The sequence below is a fragment of the Varanus komodoensis genome, unplaced genomic scaffold (assembly GCF_004798865.1).
Source record: "Varanus komodoensis strain SLA01 unplaced genomic scaffold, ASM479886v1 scaffold2, whole genome shotgun sequence".
NCBI lineage: Eukaryota > Metazoa > Chordata > Lepidosauria > Squamata > Varanidae > Varanus > Varanus komodoensis.
The window spans coordinates 9,134,513-9,150,627 of NW_025335568.1; the positions used below are offsets into that span (position 1 = coordinate 9,134,513).

Here is a 16,115-nt window from a genome sequence, read left to right on the forward strand (position 1 = left end):
TCCACAGTGCTATCATGTGTGCCGGCCCCACACTCCACAGATCATGATCCTCCCCTTGCGGAGGTGATCTCAGTGCAGCTGCTGGATGGACATGCAACTTCAAGCCCCAACAACAGCATGTGGTTGTATGAACATCCCTTTGGGTTCACCTGCAGTTGATAACTCATGGTCAAATGTGTGAATAGACCCCCCTGCAAAGGACTGTCCCAGAGCAGCCCTTCTGTCTAATTAAGGTGTGTGGCAGAGCTGCATCTTTCGTCATCTCGGTTTTTGTGCATTCAAGACCCTTTCCTGGGACAACTAGCCTGCACCTTGGGAGCAAAGGTGCTGGGCAGTCCTTGCTGGGAACTCTTCCAAGGGACTGAGCCGGACTTTAGATCATCTCTGTATGTTTTTCTGCCTACCAGCCCATGTGGCTCCAGGCACAGCTTAGAACAGGGTTTAGGCAAGACCCAAGAAGACTGACAAGAGTTCTCAGGTGCACCACAAGCCTCCGTTTGGCAATTTTTCCACGCTTCTGTCCAATTTCCCGGACTCAGGATATACGTAATTTTGAGAGCAGCATTATAAGCATACTGAAACAAACAAAAAAACAAACAAGTGTTCCCAGTGTAACCAAAGAAAAATAAAACAAAACAAAAAACAGTACTATTCAATACTAATACACTCAGCTCTTACATTTTCACAAGTGTCCCATACAAGAGTTTCTCATGAAAAGACTAGTTCTTTTTAGCCTTTTGCCATACAGAGGAGCTGTTCAACACCCCCAGGTAATTTTTCTAGCAGATTAATTTTAATGTGAAAGGCGCGTCCAAAGCTCCTTTGGAAGCTGTTAAATTCCCAGCCCGAATCTGTTTATAGAAGCCAAAGCTGTTTCGTGGAGACACTCTAATCAGACTGCAGCTACCGGGGCTTAGGTGGATCAATTACTTTGCTGCTGGAATTGATTGCTTTTCATCACAGGACTGAGTCCTTTGATTACATATTTGGGAAGTATGAAATGAATAGCTCTGGACTTATTATAGCCACGGGGACTAATCAGCATGGACCAGATAGACCTGGCTTGCCAAGTGCGCCTTCATAACATGAGGCCCCTTTTAATGTGAACTCTGCTTTGTTTGTTTGTTTGTTTGTTTCTGTTGTAGTCCCATAATTGCATGCATTGTTCACACTTTTTAATACAATTTTAATTCAGAGCTTATGGCTTGTTTGCAGAACAACACTGTTTGGAAGCCGGACTCATGCCAGGAGTGTGGTTGCCATGGTGACATTGTAATATGCAAGGATGTCATTTGCAGAAACCCTCGTTGTGACTTTTGGCAGGTAAGGTGCAAGACTGACGTCCAACTGGTAATTGAATCATTGTGCTAAGCGGGGGAGGCGTTGGGATGGAATGGCTCTTGCTGACATTGCCAGAGAACAGGCCGCAGCTCCGTGACACAACGCATGCCTTGCATGCAGAAGGTCCACGGCCGAAGCACCGGCATCTTCAGGCAGGACTGGGGAAGATCCCTGGGAGAAGCTCCGGGAGTTGCTGGCAGCCAGAGCCCAGGAGGGATGACTGGCTCCAGGGCCAGTTCGGCGGCACATCCCCTACAGCCTTCACTCCTGCCTTTAAAGGCCTGTCCGTGGTGCTGAAGGTGGGCTGGCGAGGGGGTCCGCACCATGGGTGGCTCCTTAAGGGGTTGACTTGACGTGGATACACTGCCCCCTGATACTGGAGCCACTAGCTTCCCCTGGACCGGCCGTCTCCCAAGCCGGTGCCCTCCAGATGTCTTGGACTTCAAATCCCATGAACACTCACCAGCATTCTGGCTGGAGGGAACTAGGCTGAGGAAGGTTGGTGTGGATTGGGTGTGCAGCATGTGGGCCGTGAGCTACTCGTGGGCCCCAGGACGGCCCCTGTCTCACCACTAAATCCTGGAGTGACAAATAATATCAATGAAGTGAGGTGTCGTTGCATAAAATTATGGCTTTAGCTCTGTGGAGCACTCTGTGCTGCGGATTGAGGAGCATGGCTAAATAGCTGGGCGCAAGGCGGAGAAGGGATCTGGACCCCAACATAATGAGCAGCTCCTTTGAACTCAGCATGTTCAACGCCTTTTTCTGCCTTGTCCTTCAGAGTTGGGCGCACTGCAGGGGGAAGCGTTGGTCTGCAGCTGCCTTGCCTCCGTTTTCATTTCCTAAGAATATATTTGAGCTGCATCATTGGGAAGCAAAGATGGCAGCAGATGGAGGGTCCCCCCTGCTTACAAGTGATCCCCAAAATGTTTTCTTTAAAAAATAAAGGGAGGGAGGGGGAGCACTTTCCTGGGCATCAGGGAAGGTGTCCAGGAGCAGGTAGGTGCTGGAAAATGGCCCTGCTCCCGTTTCTTGGTGAGAAGACACTGTGTTGTTGAGGACAGTGGGCCTCAGAGGTGCTGAGCACCTCTGTGGAACGGTGAGGTCCTCACAGATGCAGCTTCACTTAGATATGGACAATTATCGTCCAGTCTTCCTTTTTCAAGACAGTTCTACACAGGGAGGTGGCTCATCAGTTCTAGGCAGTCACTATTTTAGGAAATTAGGAGGGTAGGTACTTGGAGGAGGGCTTTCTCTGAGGTGGCGCCCAATCTATGGAATGTGCTCCCCAGAGAGGTCCGCCTGGCGCCGTCGTTATTTGTTTTTCGGCGCCAGGCGAAGGCCTTTTTATTTAAACGTCATTTTAATTGTTAACAATATTTACTTATTTACCTGGCCAGGGCGACTTCTTTTCTTTTATAACTTTTCTTTTATAACTTCTTTTATATCGTTTATATTTTTTATTTATTTTATATTATTAATTTTAATTTTATATTGTTATTTTTGTATTGTATTTTATTGTGTTGTAAGCCTCCCCGAGGCTTCGGCAAGGGGCGGCATAGAAATGTTCTAATAATAATAATAATAATAATAATAATAATATTTGGATTCTGGGTTTCTGTAGGTCTGAGGGCAAGAAACAGTCTTGGTGACTCTAGTGTGGGGATGAGCGAGTTGTGGCTCTTCAGATATTGCTGGATCACATGAAACCTCACCAGTTGGCTAAGACTGATTATCTGGTCTGGGGTTGGGAGACACAGTGTTTTGGTGGCTCCAGCCCTATCTGGATTGTTGCTCACAGAAATTTGGCTTGGGCAAATTATCTGGGATACATCAAGATTCGGTATTGGTATCTCATGCTTTCAGTGGCTGTATGAAGCCACTGTGTGGGCTCATCCAGAGATTTTGGTCTGTCAGAATGCTTGTGACACGCAGCCCAACTCTCTTTTCTGCCTATAAATCCCAGAAAGGCTACGAATGTCTTCAAGGTTAAGCTGAAACTCAGTCCAGCTAAAACAGAGATTTCGTGGGTGGGGAAACCAGCTCTTCTGGGTGGCAGCATCAAGCCAGATGGGGGTTGCTTGGCCCTTGAAAGATCAGGTGCACAATTTGGGGGGATTTTCTTGGAGTGGGTGCTAAGAGTGCAACCTGATGATGGTGTTGGCAAGGAACCTGTCTTCCCACTTAGGAAGAGTATTCCAGCCGCAGCCTTGTTTGGAACTGTTGCACCCAGGTGCCTCAAAACTGGATCCCTATTAGCACTGCATCTTGGACTGCCTGTGAGGCTGTCTCAGATACTGCAAGTGGTTCAAAGTGGTGAGGTTCATCTGAGCACATGTTCCCTCCCCCTTTGTACCAGTTGCACTACTTATCAATTCATTTACATTTGAAGTGCTGATTATGAACTTTAAAGCGTTACACCATCTGGAACCAGATTACCTAATACTAATATAATTCAGCCTATACTTGTAGGCTATTTTGAGGCACTTAGCCCTCCTCCCCCACAATTGGAAGAGCTAGATTGGTGAGAGCAGGAGGCAGTGCTTTCCCAGGGGTGACCCCTTATAGAATTCCCTTCCCCTTGATTTTTCCCTTACTCTTTAGGCATAGGCTTTAGGAGAGCTTTAAAAGGGAATTGTTCAAATTGGAATTTCCGGAGTAAGTAGATAGCATGTGTGTTCCACTCAAGAACCTCAGGGTTGGCTTAATTTCCTTAAGCTCTTTTATTATGCGAACATAAGCTTGTGACCTCCACAACAAACTCGCCTTTTATAAGCCATTTTTGTGCAGGTATGTCTCTGAATGAATACACAGATACGGAGGTCATGGGACAGAATACTGTGAATGGACTTCTCTAGGCCGATGGATTTATGATAGCTGCTGACCAACCCTTTTCATCTTTAGGGGGAACGGCTCCAAATTGCTCCCAACGCATGCTGCCCTACATGCATTTCACGAACAGAGGGATTCTGTGAGCACGAAGGACAAATCCACGAGGTGAGCATTTCTTATGTAATTCTTCAACTTGTGGTGTTTCCTCCTTGGAATTAGTATGTCAGATCCATGAAGAGAACCTGCTTTGCTTCTGCAAGGAGATGTCCAGAGAACTTCATGCAGGAAAGACAATCTAAAAGCAGGATGTAGTTTGCAACCTGGCACTTTCCTAGTGTGTTCAACAACAATGCATCCCAGCCATCAGCGAGCATGCAGTGTGGGAGAATGGGAGATGTAGTCCACCATATCTGGGGGACCCCTGCTTACAGAAGGTTATTTTAGCTGTTTGACTGCTGTGCAGCTCTTGGGAACTCTGGTTCCTCAATGGCTGGTATTCTCCGTAGCCAGAAAATGTTTCACTTATCTGCTCGGCCAACTCTTTGGCTGCCTTAGATTTTTGTCTAATTTTTGCAAAAGGGAACTAGGTCAGAGAAGTTTTATGCCGCTTCACACATGACCGAAGCACCGTTATTGCTGCAAATTAACTCTTGGGCAGATATCCAGAGGTAGAAAAAAGAGAAAGGAAAACGAATGGACATGTTCTTGCTGCCAACTGGGTCAGAGAGGGCGAGCCTGGCATTTCCACTACATGAATGTTTGCGTGTTCTTTTGCAAGAGCCTGTTTGTTTCACGGTGACATGAAGGCAGGCGGAAAGAGCCATCGATCTTTTCTTCCTCTTGTTCACTGTAATTTCTCCCATCTGGAAAAAGAGAGGTACTCAGAGTAACCTGGCAGGCTGGCAGGGGCTGCTCTGGAGGAGCAGGTGTACTTTTTATTAAAGCAGGAAACGGGACCTTTGTTTCCAGAGGGAGCGTCTATTTGGAAGGCCACTTGCTGGAGAAAAACGCTGTTCCATCCTGCTTGATCACTAGAGGGGCAGAGGAAGAGAAGCGAAGTAGGGTGTCAGCAGCTGTGTTGGGGCCGCAACCATCAAGCTCTGCTTGTTCCCATCAGCCGCCACTTGGCAGTAGCCATTCCTCTTGGGTGCAGCAGGAGCTCACGTTGCATTCATTTCAATGGGCGCATTGAATGCATTAATTGCATTTGTCTCTGCTCCAAGTAGGATTTCTGTGGGATTTTACCCCTCAGGAAGCAAAACCATTCCATTCAGTCTACTGATAAAGCTGCAATGCCGGGCTTCTGCCCGTGAGCAGCTTCCAGGGCAGTTGGTAATTTTTAGAATTAGGTAACTAAGAACTGGCACCCAAGGGGGTCTCCCACTTTCCACCCTGGTCCTTATACCTTTTGTGCCATCATCATCATCATCATCCTCATCCTCATCATCATCATTGCTTTGCATTTATAACCTGCCTTTGGTGAAAAGCACAAGGTGAATCATGTATTTCAGAATGAAAGTCTGGGATTCTCACTGCACAGCTTTTTTAGATGGAGAGTGGGGTAAACATGGTTCAGAGAACCAACCAACCAACTGACGTTCCCCGTGAGTCTTCCTCTTGTGCAGGGGTAGAACTGTCTAGGCTGCATCAGGTTGTACACTGACAAAATGTATTCATCCCTGGGAGGGAATAGAACTTGGAAGTGAGCTGAACAGGGAGAATCTTGGTTCTGCTCCGCACTTGTCCATGCAACTCACTGGGTAGCGTTGGGCCAGTCGTGGGTTCTCAGCCTGACCTGCCTCACAGGGTTGTTGTGAGGATAAAATGGAAAGGAGGAGCATGTATAAGCCACCAGGGGTTCCTTGTAAGACGAAAAATGGTGGGATGTAAATATAATGGAATGAAACAGAATGGAATGACCATCATCCAGAAGGGGTGTTGTTTATGTTCACGTTCATGCTGAATGTAGAGAACAAAAGGGTTTTTACAGCCTTCTTAAACGCAACCGCAGGTGGGACCAACTTTTCATTATGTTCAGGAGTGTGCTTGGAAAAATTGCACTATTAAAACATGGCCTGGTTCTCTCTTAGCTTGACTTCTATCATGGGGTTAGGGAGAAGGAGAAGCAGAGTAAGTATCAACGGAACCTGCCCAACGGTCTTGGCAACCCTTTGTTTTGTTTTATTGTGGATTTATGCAGCCTTTTGGACTATAACCCCCATTTTCCCCAGCCCGTATGACTGTTAGCGCCCCATTGACCATCTTGGCTGGGGATGATTGGCGTTTTAAGCCATTAGGTTTGCATGGTACCAGGTTGGGGCCAGCAAGATAGCCCTTAATGGGGTCTATTAGCAGAAACATTCAAGGAGTATGACGCCCATCAGGTGCTGGTGCTGGTACGGATGATGTGTTGTTCCCTTTCCAGCCTAAGAATGATGTAATGATAGATCTACCTGTGATCAAATTGACAGATGCTGCAGTTTGGAAAAAGGCAGAAAGAGAGCAAGAGAGGAGCTGCAGGCCAGCAGCATCTGGAAAACTATTCTAGGGTGGTGCAACTCCTATTTGTAGGAGTCAGGCCGTGTACCTCCACCTGGGTTCAGCTTGTTTCTTTGTAAATAAACACAAGTTTTACAGAAATGCCTGAGATCTCCAAGGATCTCTTCCTGCAAAGGAAGGTGTTGCTGTCAAAACTTTCGTACAGAGAGCACAGAGCAGCATGTTCAGAAGTGGGATTGGCGCAGATGTAAACACTGAAAGATACGATCTGGTTTTCTTGGCATTGCTGCTCATGCTGGAATCAGGAAGACAGAAAACGGGGCCCTTGCATCTTCCTCTCTTCAATGACCACCCATAAATGGCTGCTACGTGTTTCTCTCCTTTTCCACAGGATGATACCGAATGGGCCGGCTCTGGATGTGCAACCTGCTCTTGTGCCCATGGGAAGACCACCTGTGCACCCAGGGTGTGCCCCACACTTTCGTGTGGGAGAGGCGCCGTGGCGTCCCTCGGCCGAGGAGAGTGCTGCCCACGCTGTGTCGGCAGCGGAGGTGAGCGAGGGAAGGGCGGCCCAGGAGAGGCACTGTGACTCTTGCGTTGCTTGTGCATGTGGCGTGGGGTACCTATCAGCCCCAGGCCGAAGCACCTCCAGGCCTCTGCTGAGGTTCCTCCCCCTCCCTGAAGCCCTGCCCTGCGCCCCACCCATCCAAGAGAGGGAGAGCAGCCAGGTGCCTTGGGAACTGCCCAGAAATGAAGCTTCCCAAGCAAATCCAGCTGCGAGGGGGCTGCTGCGTCGAGGCACTGGGACACGGTCGGGGGAGCTTCGTAGTCTTTCCCCCGAACTGCCTAGTAGTGTAGGAATGGTGTGTGAGTGGCTGGTGAGGGGGCGGGCAGTTCCTGCCCAGTTTGGCCTCTGCTGGTGCCCACCTCAGCCGTGTGGGGCCTGAAGTCCTTCTGCAAGGTGAATATGGCCCTCGGCTCCAAAGGACTTCCCATCCCTTTGATAGACGCTCCTCTTCTTCCAGACGCAGATTTCTGTGCCTGAGCACTGAAATTAGATATGTTCCAAGTTACACCTGCACCAGTCTGGCTGGTATAAACAGTCCATGGGCAGGCAGCTTGTTCATTCGGACCCGTCCGATAGGCCCAGCATTGCAGGCAGCCAAGGGGCATTTCCACGTGGGACTTCCATATGCTGCTCCTCTCTGCTTGACCACAGGCGCGGATGAGCAGAGCAACCAAGTGCAGGCACCCCCTGCTTCTTCAAGTTCTATCTCAGCGTTTGTCCCGACTGAAGTCTGAGCCAGAAGAAGCCTTTTTTCAGTTTTGCAGGAGAATCTGTGTCTGTTACCATGCATTTTCTTCAAAAGGTGCTCATCAGTTATACCCAGCTTTGCATATGCCTTCAGGTGCATTTTTCAAGGGTACACATGCAGTTCAATGAGGTGTGTGTGTATCAATCTCATCACAATCTTGTAACGTGCAGACTTTGACAGCAGATTGCCACCAAATCCTTGCCTAATTTGGAAGATGCAAACTGGGGAAACCCTAATCAAAACCAAACTGATTTCTCATACATCCCCATCATTTTTCTGAAAAAGTACATACTGAAATGTTGCAGAGGTATGTAGTGAGGGTCCCCTGTAAAAACCCGAGAGTGCAGCTTCACTTACCCTAGGTAATGTGTGCAGACAAACAGGCAGAGAAAAGGTGGGGCTTAGAGCTTGAACCTCCCTTGTGAGGACCGGGACGTAGCTGGCTGACGGCGGCAGTCAGGATGCCAGGACCGGGGTGCTGGTGGGAAGCTGAGCTCATAGCTTAGTAGGGCTAGAGGCTGGCAGCGGGGCCGATGGCCCAGGGTCTGAGATGAAGCAGCAGGCAGTCTGATACTGTCCCAGAGGGAAAGCACTGTCCAGAAACACACCAGTGCTCAAAAGCCAGGGAAGCAGTCACGTAAAGATGGTGAAGGCGGAGAAGAGGGCCACAGGGACAGACAAGAGTGGGCTGGGGCAAAGCAGGAGCAAACTGGAACAAGCAGGGGTGCATTTTTCAGTTTGGGGGTTGCATTTCATTTTAGAAAAGTTTTCCAAAAGCAAAAGTGGAGTGGCCAGAAAAATCTCAAAGATACCAGCGTGTTTTAGCTTAAAGTTCTTGGTGCTAGTAGCTAAGCCTTAAGGTGTTCAACCATTTTAGAAAGGAGGAAAAGGGAAAGGGGACAGAGCCTTCTGGGGAATGCTCTAGAATATTGCATGAAGGCAGGAAAAGCAAATGTCATCAATGCCTTTCAGAGCCTTGCTTTTTTGATGGCCGCACGTTCTGGGACGGAGAGGAGTGGCGGCCCAGCCAATGTGCCAAATGTGTCTGTCGGAATGGGACTGCGGAGTGCTTTACCATTCGCTGTCAGCCTGTATTATGTAATGAGGTAAGATTATGCATGCTGTCAACTTCTTTGCATTTTACGAGCTTTTTAAAAACTGTAATTAGGTGATGTATGTTCTCATTGGAATATGCAATCCAGGCAAAAAAGTCTATCATTATTGAAAATATAAAATAGAAGAGGATTACAGGCATTTTATTTCCTTTATCTGCGTATTTGCCACTGCTAACAAGAGTTGAGCTTAAACAACAGGGAGGCGTTTCATGGAACCATTCAGCCCCTGAAAAGGGTCGCTCCGGTTTGCCGTTTGGGGTGGGGGCAGGGGTCAGAGGCTCCTTTAAGGGCATAGGACAGTGGAGGTGAACCTGTGACACACATGCCACAGGGGGCACATGAGCCAAGCCGCCCCAGCAGGATGACAGCGCACATAGGGGCCATGCGCATGTTCGGAAAGGAGTAGTGGTGCCCGGCGATGACGCTGCAAGCCGTGCCACATTAGCCAAGGCTCATCTGAGCTTTCACATAGCTGGTCAGTGCGCTGCCAAGGAGATATATTTTTTTTCCTTGGACTGGCTGTTTTCGGGTTTTATTGCAGAGTTGGCACTTTGCGGTAAAAAGTGGGTTTTGGGTAGAAGTTTGGGCACTCAGTCTCTAAAAGGTTTGCCATCACTGGGTTAGGGTTAGAAAAATGAGGAGTCCTGGCATGATTTTGAGGGTTGGAATGTGTTGAGAATGGGCAGAAAAGATGAGCTGTGCAGAGAAAGCTCCTCAAGGAATGTTTTTACAAAATTGGCATTTTCAGTGTAATTTTACCCCTCTATTAGGGTTAGGGGTGTGCACCCGGATAGGGTTAGGGTTAGGAAAACGAGGTGTCCCAGCATGGTTTTGATGGCTGGAATGTGTTCAGGATGGGCAGAAATGATGAGCTGTGCAGCAAATGCTCCTCAAGGAAGGCTTTTTCAAAATCGCCCTGTTTTCAATGGAATTCTCACCCTCTATTAGGGTTAGGGGTGTGCACCAGAGTAGGATTAGGGTTAGAAAAACGAGGTGCCCTGGCATGAAACGAGGTGTCCTGTCATATCCTCCCACCTGCATTTAAAGAGAGGGGTATGCCCAGGAATATCTCTGTCTCCTTTCTGATGAGAACATCTAAACTTTTTAAGGAGGGGAGGCTTATTCAAGTGTTCCACAGTTGGCTCAGATTTGCAACAAACATGTGGAGCTGAAAGAAATGAGCCTTGGAAGAAATGTCAGTAGATTCCTAAACATTCCATTTTACTGCTCTTCCTCAGTATCCCGTTATCCCGCAATTGCTTCTGCCAACATTTAATCAGGCAGTCATTAGCATGCCATAGAAGATGGAGGAAATATATTGGTGACACAAGGAAGGTGTGAATAATGGGATTGACCTTCCCCCTGTTAATGCAGCAATAAGCGCAGCACAATCCCCCTTCCGCCAATTTTGAGAAGGGGTGATAGATTTCCCAACAAGAGGCTCTAATGGGAAACGCATTAGCCTTAATGGTGGGAACCTCACCCTGCTTGTTCTTCTTGCTCATTTGTTTCCCTCCAGGGCTTTCTGTTCCTGTTCTAGCAAGGTGCCCATGGGCAGAATAGGTTTGCTGTCCCTGAAAGCGAAGTTTTCCATTGACTTACATGGGAAAAGGGGTTGGGAGCAGCTTTTGTCATGCACAGGGGACTTCCAAGGAGACCAGTGATGGAAGTCCCAGCTCTTTTCTCCCACAGAAACCATGACCCTCTTTTAGGTTCGCCGGATCTCAAGGTTGGACCTGTGGTTTCAGAACTTGAGCAATTTTCTCAGGGTCTCCAGTGCATGGAGTCAGGGCCCTTGGGTGCTTTTGAAGGGTGCTCAAGACATTCCAGTGTCAAAGAAGAAGGAATTCAAATGAAACCCCCAGTGGTATTGAAGATATGTCCCCTGTGAATGTTGTGGAAGAACCATTCAGGGCTCGCCCCCTCGGCACCCTGACACTCTTCGCCGAGCTTGGCTCTTCCCTCCACGGCAAAGCCCTGCTCCTGGGAACCAGCACCTTGATGACGTGGTTGGTTACTGACACCTAGGAAAGGGGCTTCTCCGTTCACAGTATCATGGAGCTGCAAGGGGCTCTGAGTCCAATGCCTGCTCGGTGCAGGAATCCAGTGCAGGAATCTCCATTCCTGGCAGATGGTTGCTCCATCTCAAGCAATGGAGAAACCACCACCTCCCTCCGTAGTTGGTTCCATTGCCTGACTGCTCAGTTCACTGGGACCTTTGCCTGATGTTCAGCCAGAATTGGCCTTCCTGTTACTTTAGCTTCTTCTTTAGCTTCTTCAGCTGTTACTTTACTTCATGTTCTTCTTGTCCAATTGATTTTGTGTCTCAAACACCAGTATTTTTTTATCTGGACATTCCTGGGAGGCTCTCATCTCTGGAAGGCTCAGCCCTCCACGGCCAATCTTTTTGGGCGTCTCTAGCGTCTTCAGTTCCCCTCTCCAGGGATCCCTAGATGGTGTTGGATCTCAGGGTGAAGGACCCCAAATATTAGCTCCAGCCCCATCTCTGTTGGACTCCACCACAGAACCATGGAAGCATGGAAACGTGGAGCTGGAGAAGAAGGGCGTTGAGTCCAGTGCAGGGCTCCAAATTAAGCCATCCCTCTCAGATGGCCGTCCAGCTGCCTCGTTCTTTGGTGGAGGTCCTAAAGGGGGATCTTCTGCCTTCGGCTGACCATGCCTAGAATCCACCTCACGGCTGAGAGTTTCAATGGCACTGAGATTCCAGGTGGGAGTTGAGTCCAGCACCTCTGGAACATGCAAGATTGAGGAAGGCTGATGTGCAATGTTTTAAATACACCCAGTGAAAAGGTGTAAACCTCCCCCCCCCCCTTTTGCTCTTTAAACTTTAAACCTTTCGCTCTTCCTAAGTTCTGGAACCAGCTGTGACGGGATCATGGGGGAGGGGAGCCAAAATGCACAGCATTGCAAACTTGTGTCAAGCACCTGTCTCTTCCTTTCGTTTTATTCTAGCCTAGGTGCAGGAGGTCCAGTCCAGAAGAAGCACTGGATTCTTCTGGAAGCACTGTGACCTCCAGTGCTAGGGCCCCAGTCCGAACTGGGGGCTGTGCACCTACTCTAAAAAAGATGCAAAAAGAAAAGAAGATGCAGTTGCTGCACAGTTAAAGCAATATCTGTTTTAACCGGGAGCATGTTGCATTCTGGTTGGAGAGCTGTCATACACGGCCTAGGCGGCCTCTGCTGTTGAGTGGTACAGAAGTAATGTAATAAAATTATAATAACAACTAGCAATTCCATTCTTGGCATCTGCTCTCTCTTACACATTTTTTTCCTTCCCCTGGTGCTTAGGATGAAGACCTGGTCGTTCCTGCGGGAAAATGCTGCCCAAACTGTGCCCCCAAACCCTGCTTTGCATCTGGGAGAGCATATGAGGTAACCCTCAGATGAAAGCGCCCAAGAACATGACGTGCCTTTGTTCTTCTCCCAGCACTCGGGGCTTTTGTCAGCATTAAATATATATGAAACCCGTGGCTTCTTTTCTTCCTCCCGGGAAGCCGCAGGCCTTGAAAGGGCTTAGACATAGAAAGGGATGTGTCGAGCTGTGTTTTATCAAGTGCTGCAGGGGGTGGTTGCCCGGGGGCGGGGTGGATAACGGACGTGGGTGAGAAAGGCCGTGGCTTTACATAGCATAATCAAGAATGCGTTTCTTGCAGAAAAGGACAGTAGGAACTGTCAGGTTGCTGCCTTAGGGGAAGAAACGGAGATACAGATCTTTATCAGCGTTTCCAACATGGTCTCCTCTAGATGTTTTGGACTGCAATTCCCATCAACCAGCAGAAACAGTGGTCAGGGATGATGGATGCTAATCCAGAGCATTGAGGGAGGGCACCAGCTTGGTAAAAACAGATTGAAGTGTTGTCTCCTTTATTCAGGAGGAAAAAAATACAGGTGCTTAGCTTACAGGTGAGCTCAGATACGGATCCTTGGATAAGCTCACCTGACTGAGGGATGTTGTCTTAACAGGAAGATTCTAATTTTGTGCCCCAAAGATCTTACCAAAACATACTGGGCGCTTTAGAAGGGCATTTGCATGCAATCCTTTGCGTGTCACCTCAGAAATTTACCTCGCTGTATTCAGTGGGGCTTCCTCCCAGGTAGCGACTTCAGTCGTAACTGTTTGATAAAGCTCCATTTCCACATTGCTGCGTTCCATGTTGCTGTGGTCATACGTATATATCAAATGTCAGTGTGGTTAATGCATGTTACAAATAGGAGCCACAGACTGACTGCTCAGCTGACCTTCAGTGAAGCATCTGTGTGGCGCAGTGTCAGACTAGGACTCGGGAGAGCCAGACTCTGGTTTCCACTTAGCCATGAAGCTCAGTGGGTGACGTTGGGCCAGTCGCTGACTCTCTGTTTAAGCTTCCTTACGGGGTCGTCAGTGTGAGGACCAAATGTTGGGTAGGAGAACCTTGCATGCCACTTTGGCTTCCTTGCAAAAGGAGGAAAGTGGGATATAAATGTAAAACCACACCAGTGAGCAAAGCCTATCATCAGCAGTATATTTTTCTACAATTTTCTTTCCAAGTTATGCATGGGGGGTTACATAGTTTCCCCGCTCCTCTTTGTATTTTCACAACAGCCTGGTGAGGGATGTTAAGAGCGAAAGGGAGGGAGTACCTGCAAATTTTATTAATTTATTTTATTTATTTTTCAATTTATATCCTGCCTTTTTCCTACAAAGGGCTCAAGGCAGCATACATCTCCTCCTCCATCTTATCCCCACAACAACCCTGTGAGGTAGGTTGGGCTGAGAGTCTGTGAGTGGCCCAAAGTCACCCAGTTGGCTCCATGGCTGAGCGGGGACTAGAACCCGGATCATCTGAGTCCCAGTCCCGTGCTCTTCACCACTACGCCACACTGGCTCTCAAGCGAAGGGAAATCTCAAGGGAATTTGAACCTGGCTTTTCCTTTTTTGAAGTCCGCAATACTGCAAGCTCTGTGTAGACACGGGCAGTTGATGTCAATAGAACGATTAATGCCTAATTTTCTTCGGGTTGTGTAGCACGGTGAGCACTGGCAGAATGACACCTGCACCAGGTGCATATGTGACAGAGGGGAGACCAGGTGTTTGAGACAGTCCTGTGCACCACCAGCCTGTGGAAAGGTAAGTTCTGAGCTGACAAGTCCAGGAGAATTGGGGGCCTGAGGGAGGGTTGCCCCTTTTTCCATCTCATGAGGCATCTGAATTGTGTGCCCCAGGGGGAGAAGAAAGTGAGGCGACCCGGAAACTGCTGCGAGGAGTGTGTGCGTTCCAAGGGGAGCTGCGTGCAGAATGGCACCATCCGGTACCAGGACGAGATGTGGAACGAAACTCGCTGCGAGTTCTGCGTGTGCGACGGAGGGCGTGTCACCTGCTGGGATGGAGAGTGTGCCAGAGTGGAGTGTGGGCCGGTAAGAAAGTGGTGGCGTTTTGATCCATCTAAGTATTCATTATGTGTATGACCAGCTTGAAGGGTTTCTAGGCTGCCTTTCCGCCCATGCATCCAAGCTGGGACTTTCGTGTTAGTCCAACACAGCTTGCAGAAGGCTGTTCCAACGCCCCTGTTCACTGCTCACCCCAAGGGACAGTGGTTTCCTGTGGCAAACGCAGATCCTGACTGTTTGAGTTGGGTCTTGGCTCCTCCCAACTTTCCTTTTCCCTCCCTGTGAAAAGCAGAATCAGTGACTCCAAAGAAGCACAGACTTAACCGTGTCAACAGGAGGCATTCCACCCATTTGCATTATATACCAGGCTGTGGATGCAGAATGTGGGTTAAGCTTCATGAGGGCAGCCTCCTATGCATATTTAGGCAGAAAAAAGACCCACAACATGTGGTGTGGCCTGCACAGCACAGGTAATTTTCAGTCCAGTGCAGCAGCCCCGCAGGTCCTATCAGTGTTTCGCACTGAAATATGTTATAAGTCAGCAGAAAAGCAGCAGGTAGAATCTTTCTGCTATAAAGCTTCCCAGCGCTTCTCGCTCGCTCTGTATTTAGAACAGTTGAATCAGTAAACCAGAACCAAATAGAAACCAAGTCTCGAAGGGTTTCATCCTTGGCTGGGAAAGAATTAACTTTTCTGGTCACATCCCTCTGCTTAAACTGTAACGAGGTCACAGAGGGAAACATGAATCCGTGACAGCAAGGTGGGTGTGCGATTACCAAGCATAAGAAACGTGGCGTGAGGGATTCTCTCCCTCCCAGCAAATGATTTTGGGTGAATGCATTGGCAGGTAGTGAGTTATTGTCCTCGAGACGCCCAGATATAAATTCTCAGGCAAATATGGATTATTGTTCCTTTTGCTTCTTGCAAAGAAGAGGGGAAGGGATGCTGTATGTCAACAAGCATTAAATGGCCAGGCAAATTCTACAATTCTGTGTGATAATTCCCTTTGCAGCTCTTGCTACAGCCGGAGAACAAAATTCTATGCATTTGCGGATCTTTTTAAACCATTTGGGTCACTGTAGGTGCTAAAATCTTTTCCTGACCATGGCAGTGTCCTTGTGAGGCTGTGCTTAATACCATCTGTTCCTTCAACATGTATTAAATGATGGAAGGAGTTTGAGAGGCGCTGATATTACATGGCCATTTCCAGTCCTCTATTTAACGGGCTTTCCAGTTGCAGCCTAATTTAAAGAAGGGTGCAGGAAGGCAGAGCAGAACCCTTAAAGTTGGGCATTAGCAGTTCATACCTGCACATCAGACTGTGATCAGTCTTCGCGGGGATGGTAGGATGTATTGCACCTCTGTTTTCAATCATAGTAATTGCTCCTACCCTCATTCTGGCTCAATTCAAGTTTTTCTTTTGACACTCCAGAAAAAGCGTTGCGACTGCTTGTAGCATCGGTGAGGTTCTTAGCTGCATTTTGTGAACTAGAATGCCAATGAGGATGACAATCCCTTACAGTGGAGCATAGTTTGTATTGGCGTCTAAGCCCAAGAAGTACAGCCAGTTATTACAAGTGGCCACAAGACTTTTTGTGCCAAAACATGAAGAAAATCCTTCATT

General features: G+C 48.2%; 1 protein-coding gene across 1 annotated transcript in view; it reads left to right on the plus strand.

The window, feature by feature from the left end:
- Positions 1-1,200: 1,200 nt before the first annotated feature.
- FRAS1 (Fraser extracellular matrix complex subunit 1) overlaps positions 1,201-16,115 on the plus strand; it is a 192,974-nt gene continuing 178,059 nt past the window's right edge. Inside the window, exons 1-7 of the mRNA XM_044428485.1 lie at positions 1,201-1,323; positions 4,246-4,338; positions 7,064-7,223; positions 8,961-9,094; positions 12,413-12,496; positions 14,130-14,231; positions 14,327-14,518. Of these exons, the coding sequence (XP_044284420.1) occupies positions 1,201-1,323; positions 4,246-4,338; positions 7,064-7,223; positions 8,961-9,094; positions 12,413-12,496; positions 14,130-14,231; positions 14,327-14,518 (888 nt within the window). The remainder of the gene's footprint in view (positions 1,324-4,245; positions 4,339-7,063; positions 7,224-8,960; positions 9,095-12,412; positions 12,497-14,129; positions 14,232-14,326; positions 14,519-16,115) is intronic.